The 20,952-nt window shown below is 36.6% G+C and overlaps 1 protein-coding gene across 3 annotated transcripts in view; it reads right to left on the bottom strand.

Moving 5' to 3' along the window:
• Positions 1–209: 209 nt before the first annotated feature.
• Positions 210–20,952, bottom strand: part of FLRT2 (fibronectin leucine rich transmembrane protein 2) — a 75,615-nt gene continuing 54,872 nt past the window's right edge. For all 3 annotated transcript variants that reach the window (XM_054067777.1, XM_054067775.1, XM_054067778.1), the window contains exon 2: positions 210–20,586. In XM_054067777.1, the coding sequence (XP_053923752.1) occupies positions 18,183–20,168 (1,986 nt within the window). In that variant the 5' untranslated portion in view covers positions 20,169–20,586 and the 3' untranslated portion in view covers positions 210–18,182. The remainder of the gene's footprint in view (positions 20,587–20,952) is intronic.

Here is a 20,952-nt window from a genome sequence, read left to right as displayed (position 1 = left end):
CAATAATTTCTTTAATAGATATTTGAATTAAAATGCTTAAGACTAAGTTGGAAATAGATGCAACCAAAATGATTGAAATGGCAGCATGGCAGCACAGTATTATCTTATTTAATCTCTAACTACTACAAAGTACTTCAGGAATCTCATACACCCATCTCATACATCAGCTCATACACCCATACAGAAAAAAACCCCACATAAATATTCAGTTCACAATGGATATTTTTTGTGAAGTAGCAGTAGATTAAAGGAGTAACTCCAAACATTCGGAGCAGTATATGGTGATTTAAAATCCACATTACACTTGATGCAATGAAACATGTTCAAAGACCAGGCCAAAGGATGTAGAAGAAGCAGGACAACTGGAATAGTTTCAAGAATTCCTTTGAAGTAGAGAGTATAAGGTTAACCTTAATGCTTGAAAGCTACTTTAAGATGCAAAATTTTTGGGAGTCAAGTCTTTAAGGCAATTAACAGGTTAATGAATCTACACACGGTCTCTGGAAATTATGCTGTCAAGCTGCATCACAAATTGTACACATTCATATTTTGAAAACCTGTTACAGATGTAAAGGGGTTATAAACACGGTTTGTAGAAAAGAGAATGGACTCCCAAACCGTCTTTTGTCAGATATACTCATCATCAATGAAAGGAAACTCATTCAGGAACAGAAGTCTGTTCTAAGATTTAGCTCTTTCTACAAAGGCAGAACCACATATTGCAAAACCAATCCTGATGTAGTATGGCAGATATAAACTTAAATTTTGTTCCTCAGAAAATATGTAAAATTTTGAAAATTTAACATAATGATTTGTTTGTGTTTCTCTAGAAGTGCTGTTACTGAATAAATAAAATCCAGAAATATACACATAACCTTAAGTACAGAAAATGGCTTTGCATTCAATGCTCCGCTACACACCATAGTATAATAAAGAGGCTTTCAGCATAGCCTCAAATCAAACCTACTGTTGAGAGACCCCTCAAACCATGGGTTTGTTCAAACCTACACTTAAATCTTACCATTTGGGGCAAATTTGTTTTGCTTAAATTAGGCCAAAATATAGGCTATAATGTTACTTTGCAAAATGTCTTCTTAAATGCAAAAAGGCTTTCATAAAAACTGTCCATCTGTTAATGTTTTAAAAGAACAAGCTGATGCAAGGGGTGAATTACTACCTCCAATACTGTTTGCTACTTTCACTCTTCTTACATTTCCTGGTTTTAAATTTAGAATTCATCCCTAAGTGACATTTGTGCAATCACACTTTCCTTTCTAGTACATGGTGCTGCTGTTAAACGGCTATAAATTCAACTTGCTTGATTTTCTTGATCTTTTATCATAGCAATTCCCTTTTGTTCCCTATTCAGCTGATCTACTATTATTCCTCAGATAACTTCCTTGCAGGATCACCATTTTTTTATTGCTTTCTTTAGAAAACAAACATTTTGTTTCCTGTATGGGTTGTTTGTGATTTGGCCTTGTTTGTTTTTCTTCTGATTTATTGGGTTTTTTTTAAGCAAGTAGAAGTATAAAAAGTCACAGAGAGAGACAAACGCTCAAAAATGTGTGAAAATTGGTAGATTGCAGAGCCTCCAAATGCCCATTCTTAGAGCACAATCAGCTGGGCAATGCACAGCCCTGCACTGGTTTGTCACTACAACACTGCTCTCTTTCAGTCACTTACAGCATCTTTTGTATGTCACACAGCTAACTCCGTATTTAAATGATGGCAGGTCATGTGGAAGGAGCTCAAAGTGCTGTGCAGGCACAACAGAGGTATTGCACGAGAGTTGGGCCCTAAACCAAAGAAGGGACACAGTGGAAACTTATGTGAAAAAGGAGAGGAAATAAAAATAGAGAAGGATATCGGACATATGAAATAAATTCATTGCAGGTCACTTTCATTACTTCACCATTCAACAATTTTATTGTGGAGGGAGAACTCTGGCTAGGAACTTGTAATTTTCAGCAGCTTAGAGTATATTTGGAGGGAGAATTCTGTAATATATTCTCTTAAATATTCTACAGAATTAGAATTAATTAGAAGAAGCCACAAAGGAGAAGGAAGAAGAGGAAAGAACAGAAGCATGAAAAGAGATACAGACTTGTAATTCTCTGTATTTGGAATACCACATCTTCCACATATAAACTGAACAGTAAGCAGAAGGGAAATCACAGAAGTATAGAGGAAAATGTTGCTAATAAACAGATTTTTTCTTTGAGAAAATAAAACAGTTAAACCAGCTAACATTTAGATGCTGTAACACGGCCAAGAAATGCTTAAGACTAAGTAAAGCTTTAGAAAATAAACTGAAAAAAATCCTTGTCAAATAAATTGACAAAATGGTCTAATACTGTTTATAGTAATATTTAGAGGGATGGGAAGGACACAGAGGTGTGACTACAATACTTTCTTCCACTAGTTGAACACAGAATTCTCCCATCTTAAAAAAACCTTTTTTTTTTGGGTTGCACTTGAAAACCAAGTCACATTCAAGAATAAAAGAGAAAAAGCATAGGGAAGATATCTGGCTTAGCAACGATCAGAGGCAAAGCAGCATGTTCAGGAGCTTGTTTTTGCTATATTAAAAATCTGTTTTGAAAACAACTTCATATTGTTTCATTTGATCATTCAAGGAATGAAAGCAACACAGATAGGCTTTGCTAACAAATTATATTGGCATTTTGTTTATTTTTTTCAAATTCAACATTAGGAATTTAAGGCTGAAGTAAAAATATGCCTTCAGTATGTTAGCTGTTTGAAAATTTAACAGAAAACAGTTATTATGAAGGTTTATTCATTGCAACACCATCTATTCAGTGATCTTTTGTTTAGCAGAAAAAAGTCTGTGTAACAATAATGAAATAATAATATAGAAAATGTTTTCTTTTAAGACTATCGGTTTTCCTTCTGTAAGCAAGGAAGATTTTTAATTGTTGTAAATGTTATTTGCTTTCAACCACTCGACAACCATCAGTTTAAAACAAAGTCTATTATTCTGCTGTAAATTTACAAATACATCAAGTAGGCACAGTTGATACAGTAAGAGAGACAAGATATAATTAGATGCCCACCAAAAAAGAAAGAGATAAGGGAAATATTGCCTTTCGAAAAAGAGAAGGAGAAATCTTATCATCCTGGATATCTTTGATTTAAGTAATGGGAACCAGGCTGTATCCTTTTAGGAGTCTACTAAGAATTCTTTTTAAGTAATAAAAACATGGAAGATTCCCTACACAACAGACATGCGGTAAAACATCCCATTTAAAATGTGATAGAACTGCTTTTAATATCTGTTTAATATTGCATTTGACTTTCAGCTGGATTTCAGATCCTCACATGAGTGAGGGATTAGCATATAAAATACAACCAAATGAAGCTCTTCTTCTTAGATAAGTATTGAGTGATCTGGAGTATCTACCCTGTTAAGAACAAGTAATGATTCACTGAATTTTAAACTTAGAGGCTGATAGCTCAATACAACACTTAATTAATCAATTAATTTAAGTGTTGCCAAAGTTAAAGTTTCAGACTCTATTCAGAATAAAAAAAAAAAAGCCAGAGGGTAAGAACAAGACTTGAGGAAACTCTTACAAGAAATGTAATCTCATTAGAGAAGCCAACTATCACACCGAGAAGGGCAGTGTCTTCTAAAGTGGAATTGACAGCTTGTAAAGATTTCTCAGAAACAGATTTTTCCTGTCTAAGTTAAGATTGCTGAATCACTGCAGAAACTATTTCCTATTTTGGCATGGTTTTCCACAGTACAGTCTCTGTCCAAAATGTCTTTATTTAGACTAAATAATAAACCTTAAATTGTAGAGAGGTAGTAGTAGAAAACTAAAAAAAAAAAAAAATTTAAACCACATTTTTAATTATATCTTTAAACACTTTAAGCCACTCAGTTGTAGTCCTACAGCTGAGATAATGTTTTTTGTTATTAAACAGATTTCTTTCTTATAATAGTTCAGGTACTAGTCTCTGAATTAGATTAAAGAGGATGTACAAGGACTCTGTTACAGCACTTCTAACACATTTACTATCTGTCCTAGATTATAGTTCAGTAATGCAGTATTTCCATTGCCAGCAACAGCACTTATACTGAGTTTATGAGGCCTCATGACTACGGCTGGTGAGGCTTACTTTCTCTGACCCTCTCTTGATCTGCCTGGAACTTTTCTTTGACATGGTTTAGCTGTAACAGTATTTTTCTCTCATAACCAAATGATGTGCTTAATTGATTTCAATACGACCTATCTTCTTATGATATAACCATAGTTTTATATACAGTTGTAATAAGCAGCTGTTCTGTATACAGAACATACATATATATGAATGAGATATTGTGACTCTACTACAATGAGTCAACAAAGAGGAATACAGGCCCAGTAGGACAGCAAAGGCCTTGAGAAGAGGAGGCACAGGATGCAGAGAGGAATACAGGCATAGGATGATAAGAGATGACGCACAGGCTGGCAGTGGAAAGCCCACGGCTATGAATAACTTGCCAGCAGTTCAGCAGTTAGTTAAAGAAATGCAGACCTGGACAAAACTGGTTTTAGGGGTATTACAAATGCACCATGTGTAACAAATTCGGATGTCATGTGGACTTGCAGATGGATGAAGGGAAAAAAAAAGATCTAAAAGAGTATTAGCAAACAAATAAAAATGATCCCAGCAGATCCTAGAGTGAAGAACAAACCAACAATGTCAGCATCATAGTCTTCTCAGTCAAGGAGTTGTGATGCTAATGATTCACCATATGCTACCCTAACAGATGGAAGGATTCTGAGGGACAGCAGAAGGGTAAGAATACCACCACGAAAAGGGTTAACAGCTAGGAAATATATGATGCAACTCTAACTGTATTATTACTGAGAGGAGGGTGTTTATTTGTTTGGTTTGGTTTGATTTTTTTTAATATGGTTGTATCCTTTTCTTTATGTTCCTTGTTTTCTTTTCTGTTATAGTTAGATGTTGACTAACTCTCTAATTAGACTGTTAAGATTGCATTTATACTAATGACAAACTTTACATATAACCATTGTTTCCTTTTTACCCATTACCTTTTCAAGCAAAAGTGTGGATATTGGGATGATATAATTCTAATGAAGCTTACATACCCTTATTGAAATCTTGTGGAGTCCACATATTAGGTTAAAGAATACTCTTTGTTAAAATTGTAAACCAGATTCTTATCTCCTGCTAAGATGTCTCTAGGCGAATCTGCTGTTTTACAGCAGAGGTCATATGGCAGCATTTGCTAATATCCTAATATCCTAATTAAAAAGAGATGCATTAAACTACTCTTAAAAGATGTAGATCTTCTCTTAAAAATATGATTATATATTATTGTATAACATATAAAGTCTGGAGCCTTCAGATTAACTTTGATTTTCCCTTAAGTTCCAAAAGCTTCGGCTTTTTTCAGTTTAATTTATGGTCCTAACATGTTTTTAAGATCGTAATGCATGCAGTTAGAGAATAGGAACTGGAGAACATGAAGCTAAACTCACAAGCCAGACTTTAGTTTCCTGTATGTCATTCATATTGCCCAACTGGCTCATGAACACACTACAGGTCACTCAGTAGGGATCAATTTGCTGATATACGTGTGTCAGATTGAATGTTGGAGACACATGTGGTGGGTAGTGTGACACTGAGAAGTGACAGATATGGTGATGGTCCATCATGCTGTTGGAAGCCTCCCCCGGCATTAGCTCTGCATGTGGAGGTAGCTGGAAAATTTCTCTTGGTTCACCACTGCATTTGTCCTATTTTGTCTCTTCTCTTGGCTTGCTACCATGAGAAAAACCTGCACATGGAAAATATGACATATACTCCACATGATCTGCTCCAGGCAGGGTAGTCAAGTAGGAAAAACAAAAGGAAAAAACCTGCTGCAAATACAAGAAAGCATTACTGGAGACCTGTCAGGGCTGGAAGCAGTTAATACACCAGATGACTGGTATAGCACAGGAAAAAAGAGCTTTCAGAAGTGGATGGTTTCTGAAACACAATTTTTAAATAATTATGAGAAAAATCCTGTAACACTTTGAAGGCCATAATGTTCATTAGAAAATACAACTGTATTTTACAGCAAGCAGTAAATTCGAACATAAGCAAATTCATGTTATTTCAGGCATATGATACTCTGTACTCAACAGAGTAATGCTGTTAGTGTTTTACCCATAACTTTTCTATTTGCTATTTCTCTGTCATTCTTCATCAGCTGTCAAAAGCTAAATCCAAATGAATACGTGTCAACTTTTAGAATCAATGCAGAGAAGGCATTCATTTGACAGCGCATTTCTCTACAATTTCAAATTAAGATCAGCTTTTCCAGCACAGATAAATCTCGTCTCCTGATCAAACTCTGTTTGCTGGATTATTGGGGCTTGCAGAAATTTATTTCTAAACAATTTATCTTCTATAACAAGGTAGAGGAATGTTTGCTGAGAATTTGTTTTGTTTTGTTTTAACTGAAAACCATGCATCTTTCCAAATTCATTGCAACTTGTCAGACACTGGTATCTTAGGGGGGAAAAGGGTAAAAAGAAACTGGGAGCTATTCGAAGTTTAAAAAAGAAATAGTTGGAAAATGTATGTAACGAATGTTTTTTCTCACCCTGGGCAAAAAAATCAGAAGGGTCTGTTAAATCAGACCCTTAAAAAAAGGAGCAGTCATAATTAAATCCCACAAAGACAGAATATTGCTCAGATAAGGAACTTTTCTATCTTTATATTTACTGCATTTATATCTATATACACAAAATCTGGACAGAATTTTGGCCCATGTTTATTTAAAATACATGGCACAATTTCTTCCTTTCAGTTCCCCAATTCTTTCTCTGTCCCTGCTCCATGTATTACTTTGAAGCTCAGAGTAGACTGTTACAGAAACTTCAGAAACTAGAAGGAACTTTATTACTTGTGTCACTTCATTTACTAGCAGGGATGATCTCTAGCTGGAAAAAAATGAAGTTTACTAACAAATCCTAGGATAATATGTACTCTTTATGCTTTTGTATTTCTGAATACCAGAGATTTATTCAGCCACATGTATGCAATATTATAGATTAAAAGCAGATCCTGAAAACCCATTGTAAAATACCTTTTAAATTGCAAAGGCAGGTATTTGAAAGAAGGAAACATCAGGTTCACTCTGCATGAAATAATACCCTGCCCTGTTTTGTTTCCATCTTGAGCAGTAAGTCAGGAGTCCTATCAAAAACAAAGTATGTAAACTAACCACTACAAATAAAACATAGAGGTTCTAACTCTCCAGGAATACAGTATAAGCATGAAAAGTAGTTATTTTAACTACAGAGTTAATGCATCTGGCAGAAGGAGAGTAGCTGGGGGTACTACAAGGATGGATCTTGGTTAGCACAAGGGAACTGTGTATATTCAGTAAGGGAGACCATTCTTACACCATTCCACGGATGACTTGCCCTTTATCTGGAGAAATGGGTGGAGACATGTTTTGCAAACTTTCCTCCTCACCCTGGGAGAAATATTACAAATTATGACCTCAGGAAGGGGTGGATAGATTGTTGGGAATAAGAGAATTAAAAAGGAAATAACCTTTTTTTTACAACAGATCTGTCTCAGAAATAGGCAGTAGAGGTGGCTGGAGCCATGTATGGAATACACAGCGTTTGGCTTATAGGCTATCTATATACTACCTACATGTCTCGACACAGAGTCATGGCCCAGAGCTCTGCAGCTCCTCATCCTAGTCCTTGAATATCACGTGATGTTTCATGTCTTTAAATTATGACGTTAGAATACCTAAGCTGTGTATGAGCCATAGGAGCAAACCGTGGCCTTTGAATGTTTCAAGTCAGCAGCCAGGTGCTAGTGGAAAGGCAGGGAACAAAGGAAAAGACCCAACTCACTATTGGTGAGGCAGATAAGACTATTGCTGAATGCCAATTTTCTTTGTGTGGCTCATGTCAGCCAGATCTTTTTGAAACAGCTACATAAATGAATCGAGGAGGGTCAGTGGCAACAAACATTGTGCATTTGGGCCGCTCTATGCAAATACTTCCCCTTATGTATGAGAGGGGCCCTCATTTCAGGCATTACACAGAAGTCCCATATAACAAAGGGTTCTTCGTAAAGCATAACGTGAAGAGTGAGTTAAAAAGCAGTTCACGTAAGAAGGAAAACCTGTCAAATACAGGGGAAACAAAGAGGACATGGTGAAGAAAATGACACAGAAAAAATCAATTGTAACAATCATGGTGTAAAAATCTGAAATTTTCCCTTCTGTTTCTTACTAGGTTTTAGTTGTATGCTGTCTTTTCCCACATTCTCCTCTATCTACAGTTTATTTAGCAACCACACAGAACAGTTCTGCTATAAACTGACCTCTCAGTTTTTCTTTGCGCTTTGGAAAGTGTATTTCAGGTGTGTACTCACTTTCAGGAGCTGTGTTAATCTTCTCTCTCTTATTCAGGTTTTAGTGCACAGGCTGCCAAAGCATATGCACTATTGAAAGATCCTCTCACCAATACTGACAATACAGTTCTTAAAAAAATATTCATGCTATTTTACATCTTTTCTCCCTTTCAGAACCTTAAGCGGAAATGAAATAACGCATAAATCCAGAGCAAAAGATCAGTATGGCACTCAACCTAGACCAATTCATATTTATACATACAGATACACATAGCATATGTCTATGTATCTGCTTATGTGTATGTCTGAGTGTCTCAAAAAAATAAATACATATACATAAAAGATATACAAATAAAACTGTAAAACAGAACCTATTGACATGAAGTTCCTATAACCACAAACCTGAGTTTATCCAGTCTTCCCAGCGGTAGTATGGACTGGCTAGGCTCTATGACATTGTGCCGAAGGTGAGCTTGTTTCTGCAAAATAAGCTTGGTTTTTTGCAAAAGAGAGTGGTCAGCAAAAGAAGAAGCTGGCAATGGACAACTGCATCTGGTGAAACAGATAGATTGGGTGGTGTTTTAACACTCACATCAGCTAAGGGCATCTGGGATGAGATGGAGGATTCACAAACTGGTGTTAATTCAGTTAAGAGCAGAAACACCCTTAAAAACCCGTACCGAGCTCCTCACCTTGAAGATGTGACAAATGGCCAAGTCCCGGCTTCTGATGACACAAGTGATCTTACCAAGGGCCAATCAACACATGTTAATTGACTTAGTCCCCACCTCACCAAAAGGGGATGAAAAGTTTTCAAAAGTTACAAAGCTGATACCTGAAAACTCTTTTCTTTTGGGAAAAAAAAAATGACCACCTTACCTGAGGGACTTGAACCTCTCTCCCTCAACAAAGAAATGTCTTCATAAGAGTTACAAGCCTCTGACTCAGATTTTTCCCCAGGAAAATAACTACTAACTCTTTTTTTTTTAATTGTTACTTTTTTCATACATATATATATATGTACGCACTAATTATTAACTGGTTATAAGTGTTTAAGCACTAACGCAGCAGTGAACTTATCAAGGCAATCCAGAATTTGTTTTAATCTGTCTCTTGAATGAAATTGCTTACTGTCTCTGCTGGGCATTGCTGCAAATGGCTGCTGGCCATCCAGTTTGGGCCACCAACCACACATAACTCTGTGGACATCAGCCTCTAAGGAGACTCTCACAGGTAACGGGATGCTGACTTGTGACAAAAACACACATAAGCACGCATATATAATCCTTTAGTCACAAACCATCAACCAAGTCTGAGGCTAAAAACGGATCCAGCCACACCTGGGATCCTCTCTGAGGGGATGCTGAGAAAGCAGAGGTGTCCATTTCTCAACATTGTGACTTGACTCCTTAGCCTCCTGTCAGAAACTCACCTTTGTTTAACATGATGCCAACTCAACTTCCTACTATAACTATTGTAAATAAATGTTGAAAAATAATTAATTCAACATAAAATTTATAGCAAAACTCTTTAAGATAATTTCTTTCTTAACACGGTACTTTTAAATTTTGCCTTCTGTTAAAAAGAAGACACAGTCTTACCACTGCTATAATCGTAGCAGAAAATAATTCACTTCTTTATAATGTTAAATTATAAGGAAAACCAAAACCAAAGCAGAAGAGTGTAGAAATAGAGTTAACTACAAGTTTGTTGTGAAGGAAAGTTTTATACATGAAATAGGCTGTATCTCAAACTTTTTATAAATGACAAAGTAAATCAATGCATAGACAGACTCCCAAGTGAAAATCATGGCCAATTAGATCTGAAAATGCCATGAACCTTAACCTGATGCTACTCACTGTAATCAGGAAAAAAAAATCGAATATTGACTTCAAAACTAACCTGCAATGCAGATGTGAGTAAAAAGCTCCCAAAACTCATTTCTTGTGAAAGGGAATACAGTATATGCTTGCCAGGAACATTTAATATGATAACCTTCAATATTTTATGAGATTTTTTTTTAATTGCTTATAATACTCAACTGTATACTGTTAGAATAACTATAATCATTTGGAATATCTCCCCTTTCCCAATTTCCCTCTCCCTTTTTTTTTTTTTTCATAAGTCATATATACCTGACAAGTTATACAGCTGTTTGTCACTTAGGAGTAGTGTCTACTGCTCATGAGAAAAGTTTTCTTGACAAGGACATAGAATTAATGTGCGTGCCTTGCTTCTGCAGTTCATAGAATCATAGAATCACCAGGTTGGAAAGGACCCACTGGATCATCGAGTCCAACCAGTTCTCACTTAATAAGACATGGTAGTGCCCTTCTTGAATAAAATAAACTGTTCATATTAACATACACAGCAGTACTTTACAGCAATTCTCAAATTTTCTTAACATGTTTCTTTAATGAGGAGAAATTCCTGACATCCACATTGTAAGTCAGAGAGCAATGAGTTACATATCGATTCCTGAACTGTGAATGCAGAAACCTGTTTGTGAAGCTGTGGGAGGTGAGGCGTACAACACTGTCATTTAAATTATTTGACTTTCAAGTCGAACCAAAGTCTAACATTCAAGCGAGTGTCTTACAAATTTGGAAGGACTTGTTATCTAAACAGAAATAAAAATCTATTCTGGTTTAACAGTGGGCTTTATTTTTCTCTCTTTCTTTCTCTCTCTTTCAACACAGCTAAAGGTTTGAGAAAGTAATGTGCACTTTCTTGTGTACTCATTTCATCATATTTTCTTGATTCTACTAATTGAATGGGACTGCAGTCATTTCTGAGGATTTAAATGTTTTTGCATATGGCATATGTGTTAAAATAGGATCTCAGTTGAAAGTCTGAAAATTGTAAAGAGCATTTAAAATTATGCCACAATTGTATATGTATAGAGCATATGTATGTGTCCTTTTTCATGTCCATGACATGGCAGTAAAAGAGTATCTCTACATTCTATGCATCATTATTGTTGTATTTAATCTTCAAGAACAAAATCTGCTTCTCTTCATCACAAACAGGAAGTTTCAAAGTACAAAAACTACAGCACTTCATATTCAGACATACTGTTCCAAGCTCATCACAAAGAATTTTATTTATCTGTGTGATGACCTATAGTCTATAGGAGCGGAAATAGTGATTTCACTCAAGAAATACAACATTTTAACAGAACCTTTCTGGCAACTGTGCTTTTCAAGAATGATTGTGTTCAGCTTAGCACTCTATTATCCATCACACAGAACTCTTGCTTTTGTACAGAGCATGTTGAAGTTGTAAACACCTGTGTGTATTTTGAGTTGGATTTTCCGCAATGGTTTATAAAGTGTCTTCATTCTTCAAGGCAGTCTACACTTAAAAAACCAGGGCAGTGTAATCAGAATGATTTTAGTTCTTCATTATTTCCTTCTGTATATGAATCCTTTCTGTACAGAGGAAGGTATGTAATAGACCCAGTGCAGAAAACAGAGTCAAGATTCTTCTTATGCTGTGTAAGATGTCCTAACTCAAATCTAACTATACTATAAGCTCTTAGTATTCATACATGAATTTTTGCAGTCACGTGTTAGCCCCAATATGGAGCTGTAAGTAGAAAATGTGTGTATTTATGCGTAAAAGAATGTTCTTGCTATGCTCAGCAACCTGTTTGTGGTTTTAAACATCCATACCTCACATGACTCTCTCTCCCCTCATTTTCTGTCAAGTCTATTTCACCGCTACTCTTCCTTGTAGCTAAGCCCTCCATACACTACCCCAGGAATTTATAGACACACACATCTGTGAACTGCTCCAGATTACAGAGCTTTGAACTATAAAAGGTAAATATAAAGATTGATCGCTTCTAAAACTAATAATTTTGGGTTATTAAAAGGTTACTGATGAAGTCGTCAGTGTCTGTCAACTTCTTTTGAGAGAGAGAAAACAAAATTGCAGATTGAAATAGATGATGCCATTATTTTTGCCAGAAGAACATAAGTGATCCCAAGAGTTTATAATTTACTTTACCTCTATTGTCCACATTCCTGTGGTAAGGCAAGAAGTTAATTTCCAGGGTCTAATATGGATCAGAAGAAACATCAGCTCTGGAGAATTTTACTTGATATTCAGTGTTAAGATAGAGAATAAAATAATTTATAGAGGAATTGTGACACTAGGCAATATTAACTTCAGAGCTTTGCAGTGACACAGGTTGTAGCACTCCATATTTGAGGTTCTGGCAAAGCAAGAATTAGTTTTTATATATGTAACTAGAAGAGGAGTACTCCCCATTTCTAAGTAGCCGAAGCATCTCTTTATACATGCTGTATATATTACCATATATTTTAGGCAAAAGATATACAAAAAATTTATTAAGGCCTATGTCTGAATGTTGTGCATTCTGAAAATTCAAGAACAATTTTAAGAGAGAATTGGAATAAAATCACACTTCATTAAGGAAGCATTAAATAGATAATGATAGGTAACAGGCAGATTTAAGATTGTCAGGGATCAATGTCAAATGCATTTACCAAGTGACTATGCATATAATGGGTCACAGCTTCCATATATATATTTGTTACAGACGTGTGTAGCTGCTTAAGTGTACCTATTAATTGCAAACACTGAAATACAATTTGTTCTTGCTTTACAGTGCTTTCCTATACGTACATCAGAATGAGATAATCTTATAAAGATAAGATTTAATCTGAGAAATTGAAGTAACAAATGGCTTAACTCTTTGAGAGACAGAAAATGAAAATCTTTGTCTTTTAGAATCTGAAGAAAGGGCTGACATACAGTAGAACATTTGAAAATATTTCCAGGAATGAAAGTACAGAAGACTTATATTTTTGGTTTTTTTCTGTTTTCCCTTTCAGATATTCATATCCTTATTTTAATTTACTTGCTCATATAAATACAGCAGGATTATTGTATTTTTTTAAATAACTCTTTACTGAATATGCCAACAAGATAATATATAGTGTATAGTGAGGTTTTCAAGTTAACAATGCGTGCAACATGGCAGATTGCAGAAAACAGATAATGCAGACTTCAAACCATCTATTTTTCCATGTTAAAGACAGAAAGTATACCAAACACAGAACAGAACCAAGTGTGCATTTCTCAGGTAAAATCAATTTTATGAAAGATCATCTTCAGACATTTGGGACCAAGTGATGATAACAATTTGTTTAGTAGCTTGTCTGTTTCTGAGAGGATCAGAATTCAGCTCTCACGAGGCACATATCCACAGAGCCCCAGTACAATAAAAGCCTGCCAAATCTCTTTCGTACTAGTTTTCCAAAGGGACAACCAGCCAATGTCATTTTAAAGAGCAAGACACTCTCTGTTATACAAAAGTTTACTTCCAAATGCTTCAGTATTGCCTGTAGTATTACCTGGGATACAAAAGTGCCCTGTTCAGTATAGTTCAGGGAAGGAGTGATCATCAGCTTCCTAGGATTATCTCTGTGATTAGAAGAGAGCATCAGACAGGATTTGATGAGGCTCAGAGCCAGTAACTTTTGGTTTTGGCACCCATTTCTCTTTTGTTTTTCCACTGAGCTAGAAAGATAAGTCATGAGTGAAACCATTATTCTCATGTTCTAAATAAAAAACTTTAATAATCTCCATGTTATAATTTAAGGTGAAGAAGTACTATAAATGGAAGATTCAATGGGAATTAACCACTTCACTGTCAAAGGTTAGACTGAACTTTCACTTCAATGTCATTAATAAAGTGCCTTACATAGACCCTTAAAACCATAACAACAATACATTATGCATAAAGTTCTTTTTCTTGCAAAATAAAAATCAATACATTTCGAAGAGGGAGAGAATTTTCCCTCAAGAAAAGAGAAAATGATTGAAAGAAAAAAACAACTAAATTACTCAAGTAGCAAACAGCATATGCTACTTCATCTTTATGCTTTACGTGACATTCACTATAGTCCTTAATTGGCTTACAGGGAAAAACGCTAGTATATTTTCAGTCCGAAGTAACCCAGTCCCTAAGTATTTTTGTGAAGAAATTCAATGATAATGTTTCAAATAAAAGCTTCTTAACACAAAGTTCATGCATTCATCAGGCATCTGTTTCTGCCAGCAAACTATATGCAAGAGATACTTGTTATAGTGACAGAATCTGTGAAAACAAGGACCTGTTTGTAAAGAAATAAAGACTTCAGAACCCAAGCACTGGGCACAGCAGTACTGTGATACTGCTTTAATATAATTTTGTTTAAACTTTGATTTTATTCCACTCATCAAACTTTTCTGTACATTTATGCCAGCTATTAGCAGAGATATTGTCTATAAGCCATTCATCTGCCCCCAGGTCCAATGAACCTGTTGAAATCAGAACCTGGAAGTGAACATTGCACGAGTTTTATATGCACACATTTGGGATTTCTGCTCTTTAGTCTTAAGTTAGTATCTGTGGTTTGATATTTGAGCTAAGTGAAGATGATCATTTTTATGAAGCTCAAGGAAAAAGCCTCTAATGTTGAAAAAAAGCCTCTACATTGCCAAAAGAATATTGTCCATTTTTACCTCTTTTTCCAAATACTTTACCTAGAGGGAAATTGTCCATCATGTACCTATCTAGATGTGACATGAAATGAAGTTGCAGCTGTTTGTTAGACTGGCACTTAGAAAAGTGCCAAACCCTTTTGTAGATAGAAATACATCAACTCTTTCAAAGCTGAATAGCAATAAGAATTGGGAGAAACTTTCTTCAAATGAACGATATCAACTTGCACTTCACTACAACTGTGAGTTTGTTTAGATAATACTCTCAGCTCTCTCCCCAAATTTTGTTACGTGTGACTTGCTACTTTTTGTCGGAAGAGTATTTATAGAAAAGTTTGTCAGTATCCAATGCCAATATTATATTTTTCTTCATACTGAAAAGAAACATAAAGTATGCTATCTTTAACATAATTTTGATTTTTGATCTAGGTGAGCAATAGTCCACAGATATATATAGTTCATCATCCAAGATACAAATGAACAGTTTGTGAATGCCTTCTCTTTTCACCCTAGTAGGAGAGTAGCCACATTTGTTGTCATCATTTCGGTCTTATGGATCATCCACCTGCAGTACAGCTGAACTCCCTGAATAAGTAATTTGCTACAAATAAGGTGCCTAGCTCATCTTGAAAGTATGGTATCCTGAGGCATAGAACTGAAAATGTTCATCACAGAGGACAAAGATTCCTCCAGCGTCAGTCACTGAAGTATGAAATTCTAGTAAGTGTGTACTTTTAAAGGACACCTTTTGAAATCAAACGTACAGCTAGTTATTTCAGTGAAATTAAATACTACATCCACACCCAATGGGGATGTCTGGCTTTACTTAATTTCAAACTCCAGCATGCAATGGGAGCGTGCAGAAGCACAACTATTTGCTGTTTGTCTTGTGGGCTCTGGCACGTAAAACATATTAAACAAGCAAACCAAAAGTATCTTCTCATCATAATCTTCAGTAAATAGGTCACAGAAAAAAACACTTTGCATAGACGTTTCTACCTAGAATGACAACATTTGAAATCATACGGCAACCTTTTATTCAGCAAAATTTCAGTGACTTTACTATTACAGTAGCCACATAGGCTGCCTAAAATAACTGTTATAGCTGGACATAATAGCAAATATACAGAATATAGAGTGGAATTTCAAAATGTAATTATAAAAGGTGTTGGGGGACGATGCAGTTTCTTATATAGTGATTGTACTTTGCCATCAATCATAATTAGATTCATTTTGCCATTGCAGAAAATGAGTGTTATCATTTGATTTGAATTTCAGAAACTGCACGCTCACAGGCTGCTGCGCGTCAAGAACAGGTTGAGTGAAATGAACAAAGGAAAGGATTAAAAACCTCTCTCCCAACTTAAGTAGCCTCATGAAGAGAAAAGTATAAGCATTTCACAGTGAAAGTGCTTCAGTTGTTATCTCCAGTCCACTTCTAACAACTTCTCCTTGACCCTAGCTGGCTACTGCAAAAAGTTTTCTCTTTGGTTCCCTAGTCTCTCAGGAAAGTTTTGTCTCCCTTTTCTTTTCCTCTTCGTTGTGAACATTTTCTTGTTCGCAAGCTCAGGACAAAGTGAGCTGTATTAAAAAAAAAACAAAACAAAAAAACCCCAAAAACAAACAAACAAACAAAAAAAACAACACCAAAAAAGAAAGGAAGAATTGGATTCCATCATTGAGCTGGCAAGAAATCCTGAGTTCCTGGCAGTCACAGAATCAATGGAGTGGCTGGAACATTCTATAATTTTGAGAGCAGCATCATGGTTTTTATACAAGCATGATGTTTCGCATAGTGCATGTAAAGCTCAAAGACTCAGAAGATATTCCATCTAAACAATTTGAGGGAATAAAAAAGCAAATTCTAAGCTCACCTGCTGCTTAGAAAGCACAGATCACTTCAGAAAACTTCCAAAAGCTTGAGATGAAGGAACAATAATTTAGAGGACCAAAGTATCTGTCTCAAAATTCCTCAGCTAAACAGATGATTAGTTAATGTGCATTTCTGCTTCCTTGAATGGGGAAAAAAATCCTAAACCCCAAAGAACCAGGATTTATATGCAGTTTCCCCTGCTGACCATATTTCAGTTTATATCAGGCCTGGAGATCTTTCCAATAAAAATTAATTTTTGAAAATATTTTTCTTATTTGCTTTCTGGTTTTTGTGTGTTTTTTTTTTTCCTACTTCTCCATACTGAAAATAACTCAGACCCCAAAATCAAACAGAGCTTGAACAATAAAAGCCAACAGCAACCTTTCTATTGGCATCATATTTTACACAATGTTTTCAGCAATTTAAATTTTTAGATTCCAAATTCTACTTCAGTACTGCAGAGCTGGGAGCATTCAGTATTTCCCTCATTCAAGTTTTACCTGAACATGCTGTGTCAACAAATGCTGCTCTATTAAACAAAGGTGCAACTTAATGACAGCTATCTGTTACATACTGATAACCTTCATCTCCCACTGAGAAGGGTCAGAGAATGCCTAAAGCTTCTTAATCATAATGATAACCACGAACAGTTTCTATCATAAAAGTATATAGTATTTGGGGACATTTTCATAGTAGTTTTTCCAATTAGGAATCAAGGTCACTTTGAGTTTGACACTGAGCTCTGTCTACCTCTCCTATCCCAAGTATATTGAGAGAAAACTAATCTATCAAGAAAGTAAATTTTTTTGGTAGCACTCAGAACTCCAGTTTTCAGTTGGAGGTAGGAAAAGCAGAACTGACAAAGCAGGAAAATAGGTATTTCTAGTTGTTTGAAACTTGATAGCAACTGACAGGTTTAAGTCAGAAGGGTTGTACCCATTTTTATCTGGATGGGTCTATCCGTTCCTAGTGACCCTGGTTTAGTATGCACTTACTCATATTTCCATACTACAGGACACCTAGAAACTTAACATCCCTCAGACAGCTTCGACAGCAAAGTGGTTAATGTTTGAAGAATGAGGCATTCTTTCCTTTGCCATGACATTGGGTTCTTATTGTACAACCCTGTACAGTACTTAGCAATACTTTTTAAAGATTTTAAAAAGCAAAGAGTTACAAAACCATTTGCAATTAACTTGAAATAGAAAAGATAGCACTTTTTTTTAAATCCCATTATATAGTACACCGTATAAATTACAGAGTATTCAAATGCATAAATGCATCTGTGTAACATTTATCAAATGTAATTTTTTCATTGTTGTTGGGGGGTTATTTTTTCCAGAGTTTTTTCGGTTTGTCCCAGCACCCCCATTTCCCCCCACTATCACGTATGACAGTGCTCCAGGTCTGAGACATTGCTGTTGCAGTATCGCATGTTGTTGGGGATGTGGCAGTCTGTGTAGTTAATGCCCCCGTTTGGGGTATAAATGGGCTGCAGTCTGAAATCTCCTTTAAGGAGTTGATCGTTATTTAAGGAGACAATCTGGAAGCTGGTTTCAGTCATCTCCAGGATGGAGTTGTCCTTCTTTGTCCCTGCCTCACAGTAGTCATCTTTCCGACGGCCTCGGTTATATTTCCACTTCTGGGAGGTGTAACGCCCTTTTTTGTGCATGTGCCAGCAAAAAATGCTGAGCAGGACCACAAGGACAAATATCACTGCACCCCCAATCAACCCTGCCAGCAGAAATGGGGAGCCCAGGTTTTGAGAAGTCGTCTGTTCATGGCTAGAGGGGATGTTGCTGCCATTGCTCAAAAAGGAAGCCTTGGTTGTGGCTTCTGAACAGACAGTGTCTTCTCCAGTTCGGTAATTGTAAGTATCCAGTGGCACCAAACAAATCCGATAGGTGGATTTGGGCTCAAGATTTACCAAGCTTAAGTGTTGCTTCTCACCACTAACTACTTGTTCCTGAACAATTCCTCCTACCAGGCTATGGCCCATTTTAACCCAAGTGAGTTTATACGCCATCACGCTAAAAGAAGACATCCAGTTAACTTGGATGCAAGTGTCATTCACAAAATGGATGGAGAGTTGAATTCGTTCAGATAAAGGAGGTGTCACCCTTTCTCTGTCCTCCCTTTCAGGCACAGTGGGAAGTGTGGCTATAGTGGGAGTGAGAGGATTGTATTTGCTACTTGGGGGAGCAACCGATGAGGTGGAAACTAATGTAGTTGGCATGGCTGTAGCTGCGACTGGGGTGATGATAAATGGCACACCAGGGGTGGTGGTGGGGCATGACAGCATATTCATATTGAGCTCCCTGACTGCCATACCTCGGACCTGCTCTGGTCCTTGGCACATAAAACCCCGTACATTTATGGAAGTGGGAATAAATTTGAGCCATTCGGTGACCCACTTAATACTACAGTCACACAACCAGGGATTATTCCTTACAGTGAGTTGTCTCAGGTTGTGGAGATTATCAAATACTCCCTTTACCAACATCCGAAGTTGATTGTTGGAAATATCAAGACGTTCGAGCTTGTGGAGGTTTGAAAAGGCTGTAAGTGGTATATGGGTTATCTGGTTGTCCTGCAAGTATAGCCTTAATAGATGTGTACCTGGAAGATCAGGAGGAGGGTAGGTCAGTGAATTCCGTACTATTGAGAATTCCTTGAGCTTGGAGAGGTGGCTGAAAGTGCCTTCAGCTATGCCTTTATTAGTAAGGAGATTGCCATCTACAATCAGACGCTCCAGACTTGTAAGATTCTGGAAGGCCAGGTCTGAAATGACAGCAATTCGGTTTTCATCTACTCGAAGTTCTTGTAAGTCCACCGGAAGGCCTACTGGTACGCTGCTTAAGTGATTCTTGGACAAGAACAGAAGCTTGAGGCTGATGGCTTCCCGAAATGCTCCATCCTCAACACCAACAGTGGAGATGGAGTTGTCATCCAGGTGTAGCTCTTCCAGCTTCAAAAGCTGAGCTAGGGCAGCCCGAGAAATGGTCTGAATGTTGTTTTCCTGCAGGTGGAGAACTCTGACATTCTTGGGCAGATTCATGGGGAATTCATCCAACTGGTTGCCATACAGGTAGACTGTGTGCACAGACTGGACATTGTGCAACTCTGCAGGAAATCCAGCATTATTAATTTGGTTATTATGGAGGTAGAGGACGGTTACACCCTCTGGTATTCCAAGAGGCACTGAGGTCAAGCTTCGCTCATTACAGTAGACAAAGTTTCGATCACAGCGGCACACTTTTGGGCAGGCTGAAGTTTTGGAGACCTGCATATAGAGCCCCAGGGAAAAGATAAGCCATGATTTCATGAGAACAGCCCAGTCTGTGGGCCTCATTCTAGTCCATGAACCCATTTCTAATTTAAAGAAATATAGTATCAAAGTGTTAAAGAACTGATAACAATAATAAAGCACAGGTAGCAAAATCTCAGGGCATTAAAATCGGCTTCTAATTATGTCCAGAGTTAAAGTCCTGGAGGCTAAGTATAAAATATTCCTTTTATAATTGGTATACCTCCTACTTTTGATAAGAAAGCCACAGTCTTATTAGCCAGGGTTACAAAGTTTGTTGCCTTCCTCCATGTGTGCTGAAAGAAACAATAACCACGTCTTTACAGGTAAACAACAGGTTAATTTAAAGCCACCAAAAGTCATCTGCTTTTGAGTTGCTTGGAAGAATAAAATTTCCTCTCACTGAAGTCTGTTGGTGTTACGCTCAGCTTTCTGAAGTCAGCAAAGTCTTCATATCAGCTATCTGCCAGATCTGGCCTGCCTGTAAAAGAAAAAAGAAAAGAAAGAGCTGAATAGCATGAAATGTTTAATAGGGAAGATCAAGTCCATTGGAAGACTATTCTAAGACTATGCTCTTTATGGCTTTCTGGAAAAAGAGGCATTAATATTAAACATTAGCTTAATACTCGTGTTAAATAGTCTTGAAATAGATTTGATGCAAAGTCATTGCAGGGATTGAAGGACTTTCAGTGACTTCAGTGAAGGCTATATCTATCACTTGTATTTTCATACTGTACCTCCAGTCTTTGTCTTGTCACAGACTGTTTCAAATCCTAAAACTAAACCATTTTACAAACCTGAAGCTAAACCATTTAACTGGAAATTTTTACTCAGGTATTTTTTCACT

This window comes from Cuculus canorus, chromosome 5 (assembly GCF_017976375.1).
Source record: "Cuculus canorus isolate bCucCan1 chromosome 5, bCucCan1.pri, whole genome shotgun sequence".
Classification (NCBI taxonomy): domain Eukaryota; kingdom Metazoa; phylum Chordata; class Aves; order Cuculiformes; family Cuculidae; genus Cuculus; species Cuculus canorus.
This window is presented reverse-complemented; position numbering and strand designations above follow the sequence as displayed.